At 34.6% G+C, this 6,012-nt stretch overlaps 1 protein-coding gene across 1 annotated transcript; it reads left to right on the top strand.

Annotated features, from left to right (window-relative positions):
* The first annotated feature begins 3,082 nt into the window (after positions 1-3,082).
* On the top strand, positions 3,083-4,944 carry med7 (mediator complex subunit 7). Its single transcript, XM_030145198.1, has 2 exons — positions 3,083-3,209; positions 3,918-4,944. The coding sequence occupies exon 2, from the start codon at positions 3,927-3,929 to the stop codon at positions 4,689-4,691; it is 765 nt and encodes a 254-aa protein (XP_030001058.1). The 5' UTR covers positions 3,083-3,209; positions 3,918-3,926; the 3' UTR covers positions 4,692-4,944.
* Positions 4,945-6,012: the final 1,068 nt, after the last annotated feature.

Here is a 6,012-nt window from a genome sequence, read left to right as displayed (position 1 = left end):
GTTGTGCAACCAAGTACACACATGCACACAAATACATGTGATCCTGCAGCAGTACAAGCTCTGTGCATCATGAAATAACACCCATGTGCAGCAGTTTATGGTTCTGGATTGACTCTGAACCTTTAAAATATGGAAGTCACACAAATTAAGTCAGCTCTTACTTTAACACTTACATATCATAGTGTTTTCTGGAATTTGTATGAAATAGATATTTAAGAAAAGCACTGTTATTATTTGAATATCCATGGAGAGTGTTCATTTTTATCTTCTTAACTCATAATCACCCAGTGTTACTTTTGTGTCAGTTCCCTACATTTTTTCTCTCGATTTTTCCTTTTTAAAGTGATTTATCACCATTTATTTCAATGTTATCCTCTGTATTTTGCATGTTTTCAGTGAAGTCAGGTATTTTCCTGTATTTAATTTACTGATCATGTAAATGTCCATAAAAGATCGGATTAAAGTTGAGGGTTATTATATCAGAAACACAGAAAAATTAAGAAAACATAACTTTTTCAACAAAATATATCATGAACTGAATGTAAACACAAGTGTGTCCATCCACTGTCATTGATCCAACTCCATGGGTTTTACTGGTGAATCAATGTTGTAGAAGATGACAGTGTTTACATGTTAACTACGGAGCCTCTCACCGTCCAAATGGGTCATATCTGATGACCATGAAAAGATGATTAACTGTATTTTACATCAATTATTTACATGGATTGATCAGATTAATGGACCAGCAGTTATTAAACATTTACATCAGTAGATGGTTTTAGTCGCTGGTGGCTGTTTGGGTCTGTATGGGTTAAAATACACTTGACATTTCTTTGATAATCCGTCAGTCACATTTTCTGCTTTTTCTGCTTTGTACTTGTGAATGAGGTCGTTTCAGCTTTCTTGTTGTTATCGCTGTCTCACTTTCCATTGCAGTTCTGTCAGCAAGTACTAACAGACACAGGTGTCTGCTGTGACTCTAGAGAGTTTTTATGTTTATTGGTGGCAATTACATTGAGTCTACTTTGTCAGAAGAGAAAGCACTTACTTTTCAGGAAAAGGGTTTTTCAGTGCCTTTGCAAAATTTAGATGGATAGAAACACCATCAGGAGGACTGCTTCTGTGTTTATCCTGCTTCAAAACTGTACAAACATGCATTTCCCTCAATAGGAGGAAGAACACAGTAAAAATTATTATATTTCTCTTATTTGTGTTGATGTAAAATGACACACAGAATGAAATTAGAAAGCTTTTAGTGAGCCCTAGAGAGGCCAATAAAGGTGCCAAAAAATACATTTATATATGCATATGTTATGTGTGTTACTGAGATGTGTTAAATTCAAAATGAAGTATTTTTCAGTGTTAATTCATCCTTTCACTTTTACAGTGTAGGATGTCTGTGCTTGGTTTTTCATAGTCATTTCCTGAAATCTCTATTTGACAAACAGAGCTACCAGCAGGCTTTGTGAATCATAAACATATTTGGAATTTGTCATTATCCGGTTCGCAGCTTTTACAGGTGTTATGTGGAAACCTTAAGGTATCAGCACACAAACAGTCAAAGAGGACATTGGAAATGGACTTTTTTTTTTGTTTGTTTTTAATTATTTTGAAATTCAAAAGTTTTTTATGAAGGTGACAAAGCAAATGCTATTTTTTTTTTTTTTTTTTAACAAGGTCATGGAACATTTTGTGTGTTAGTTTCCCAGAGTGACAACAGAGTTGGTGAGAAAAAAAAGTTTTTAAATTCACTGGCCCATCCTGATTAAACTGTAACAACTCATTACTTTGGTGGAATTAAAATTTATCTTAAAGCACCAGCAAAATAATACTGAAATAGTGCTTCAATGTTTACTTTATTTACGTTGGTCTTTCATTCCATACAGCTAGATATTGTAATCTATTTATTTATTATGTATGAAAGTAGTTGATTTGTTGTGTCTTTATTTGTTGTCTATACTGCTCTCTTGACCAGGTGTTGTCCCTCATGGAAAAACAATTTCACCAGATTAAATAAATAAAAGATGTGTGGATAGGTAAAGACAAATTTTTATTCTGTAGAGGATTGTTGTATTAAAAACATTAAATGATGTTCTTATTAGTTTCTGTTTTTCATTGCTCCTTTGCTTATTTCTTCAGGCACTTTACAAATTGCCTTTGTCTTCCTCTCATAACCTGTAACTATTTAATGAGGAATGGGAGGAATATTGTCAGTGGTGATACTAAATAAATATACTGTTGCCCATAACATTGGAATCATTTTCTTTTCAGAAACAATCCCCTTTTATTGTTATTTATACACATTAGTAATGGCATTTTACCAAGTGCAGTGATTAAGCTACATACTGAGTCCCAGTTGCACTTTCTCCATCAAGAATAATCACATTAATAACATTAATTAACATTAATAATCACATTGTCGCAATCATTTCATGAGAAGAGGTTAAAATATATATATATATATATATATATATATATATATATATATATATATACACACATATATATATATATATATACATATATATATATATATATATATATATATATATATATATATACATATATATATATATATACATATATATATACATATATATATATATATACATATATACATATATATATATACATATATATATATACATATATATATATATATATATACATATATATATATATATATATATTCCACCTCTATGGGTGACTTTATGGGTGACAATTAACCAGTGATTTTCAGTTAAACTATTGAGTTTTGCATTAATTTTGATGTAAGTTAAAGAAACTGTTTACCTTCTACTAGTTATTATTGTATGAGGAAAATGTTCCTTCTTATTGCAGTTCTAATGTTGTGCTTAGAGTTAACAATTTTACAAATGCATAATATCACTAATTTTGCTCAGTTATTTATTTTTTTTATATTATTATCTAATTATTATGTTTTTATACTGACAGACTGTGACACTGGGGTGAAAATGTAAACCAATGAGAGTGACGTTATTCCTGCATGAACTGTCCAATCAGCAGGGAGAATCATTGTGTCACGGGCGGAGTTAACCCAATGGGAATGGTTCAGACCGTCGTCATTTCGGCTGTGTGTGGAAGTGGCTAACCTGCGATGAACTAGCATAATTGTCCAGTTTTATACCTCAATCCTGTCACATTGGATCTCCAAATACACATTCATCGCCTCAGGTCTCCTATAAGAGGTGTGTCAAAAATAAGTATCATCATCCTTTCATTTGTAGAAATTGTTAGTAAGGTTAAAGTTACGTGTTTCCGTACGTTTAGCTAATGCTGCTAATCCAGTAGTAGCCGCAGAGCTAGTTAGCCAATGCTACATTTGTCTGTAACACGCAATAATGCTGCACTCGTGAGTTTTAATAACCTGAAGAATAGCATGTATAATAAAGACGATAAATGCACAAAACAAATGACTGCTCCTCATTATTAATTATGTTCGTTTTCGTTTACTTGTCAGCGTTGCTAATACTATCTTGCTAAGCTAACTTTGCGTTTACTTAGGTTATTTAATTACTTTTTTAGAGACCTCGGGAAACACTGTTGAATCCCCAAACACCGTTAATGTGTACAAGTGTAAACTGTATCTTGATTTTGGGGGAAAACTACCATAACATAGTCGATTTAGTTACAGTCCTGTGCGTATTTTTATTTGAATTTCTCCCTAAAAGTGATTGTGAATCTAAACATGGGAGGTGAACCCTATTAGTCTGACACATTCTGGTGACATTTGACAAATATTTGGATAAGCAGATTCGTTTTACCGTGTATTTAGTTCGTATAAATGATCTAAATTAACATTATTACATTCAGTTTGTACTTTTAATGTCACCAGTGACCATGCTATTTGGTGGTTAATAAATGGGAAAAATTAGCGTAATATGCCTCTGTTTCAGGTTAACACCATGGGTGAACCTCAGCAGGTGAGCGCCCTTCCCCCTCCACCTATGCAGTACATCAAGGAGTACACAGATGAAAACATTCGCAAGGGTCTGGCCCCCAAGCCACCTCCACCCATCAGAGACAGCTACATGATGTTTGGCAACCAGTTTCAGTGTGATGACCTGATCATCCGGCCTCTGGAGAGTCAAGGCATTGAAAGACTCCATCCTGTGCAGTTTGACCACAAACGTGAGCTTAAGAAGCTCAACATGTCTATTTTAGTAAACTTCCTGGACCTGCTGGACATCCTTATCAAGAGCCCTGGAAGTCTAAAACGTGATGAAAAGCTGGAGGACTTAAAGTTACTGTTTGTTCATATGCACCACCTGATCAATGAGTACAGGCCACATCAAGCCAGGGAGACATTGAGGGTGATGATGGAGGTGCAGAAGAGACAGAGGCTGGAAACAGCTGAAAGGTTCCAGAAACATCTTGAAAGGGTAGTGGAGATGATTCAGTCATGTCTTGCCTCTTTGCCAGATGACTTACCTCAGATGGATGGCCCTGAAGGCCCTAGTGATGGGACGAGGAGCGCATCTGTAGCAGGTGGTGTTGGTTGTTCTTCTGCGCAGACTCCCAGGATGAACACAGAACCTATGGATGCAGAGGAAGCAGGAGCCAGCTGCATGGCAGCAGGTCACCAGGACAGGAGCACCGCTGGTTTAAAGAGAGACAAAATATGGGATAAGGATGCTGCCATGTGCAGTATTATTGATGAAATTGCTTAGGTTCCCTCTTTGTAAACCAAAACTATGGTTTTCTTTCACTTGTACTTGTACTATCGTACTTGGCATAAGTATGGGCATGTTTATTTTTTTTCCACATCCTGAAATTACTATCTGGAGTTGTCATGTAGCTATTACCTATTAATTCTGTTTTTTGAGGAATTTAGGAAGCTTGTGGTGCCAATTTTTTCTTTCCTTTTTTTTTGAATGAATTTAAATAAAGAAGTAAATAAATGTTTTTGTGTAATTAAATATATTTATGTGAGGAGATACCTTCAAAAATCACATACATTTAAATCCATTTCATGTTAATCACTTTATGTATGCAAGACTTAAAAAGTTTAGTCACTGTGACTGTGCACTTACCCAGCTAAGGTGGTTGTTATATAGTTTGCATGTATTGAATGTTGTTATGCAGTAACTCCTCCCACCAGCCATTTTCCTTTAGTTTTTAAACCGTTATGTAACTGTTTTTTTTTTTTTTTTTTATGTCCTGGCTTCTGCACTTTTGTCTCCTTGGCATATACTATAGAAGCCCTTCATCTTTCATAATTTTGCTGGATATTCATCAAAGTGGTTAAATAATCAGATATTAACAATATAGTCAAAGTTTGTATTAAATATTAACAAAAAATTACAAATTTTTCACTAGATAACCAAAAACCATTTTGAAACGCCATTAGGTGCATCAGCTACGCAGAAAGGTAAGACAATCCAAAGCAATTTATAACTGAACCGAGACGAGAACTGTGATGAAAAGCAGACTGACATTTAGGTGTTTAGTGCAACACACTGCTCAGAGAAATGTACTCAACAAAAAACTGCTTATCACAACATCCAGAGGAAAATGTTGTACTGCTCCACCAAGATCTGCAGAGGAGATGCATTTTACGTTTGTTGAACAGTTCCCTGCTAACAGCGCCTCAGATTTCCTTATTGCAGGTTATAAAAATTAATTATCAAAACACACCAAAAGTTTCTCTGACCCAGTAGTTTCACATGGATTTAAGTGTGATGTAAACTAAAACTAATCATTACAGTGTGAACTATGTGTTTTTCCCAGACATGTAATTTAAGCCGTTGTCTGGTTAAGTAAGAAGAAATTTGCTTCATAATACATTGTATTTTTTTCCTAGAAACTTTGACCCAGCACAGGAACGATATGATTCTAGGAAGTGATTCTTAGAATCAGCCAGGATGGCCCTTATAAGACAGAGGTTAACCAAACCACCACTAACTTGTGTAACAGACATGATTTAGTTTTATCTTACTGCTAGGCCTAAAACTAGATTTGGCTGTTGAATATTTTTTATTCTTGCGGGTT

The sequence above is a fragment of the Sphaeramia orbicularis genome, chromosome 10, assembly GCF_902148855.1.
Source record: "Sphaeramia orbicularis chromosome 10, fSphaOr1.1, whole genome shotgun sequence".
In the NCBI taxonomy this organism is placed as follows: Eukaryota; Metazoa; Chordata; class Actinopteri; order Kurtiformes; family Apogonidae; genus Sphaeramia; species Sphaeramia orbicularis.
This window is presented reverse-complemented; position numbering and strand designations above follow the sequence as displayed.

What these genes read in the sequence shown, in the direction of transcription:
- med7 (XM_030145198.1), top strand. Translation starts at nt 3,927, where the DNA reads ATGGGTGAACCTCAGCAGGTGAGCGCCCTTCCCCCTCCACCTATGCAG.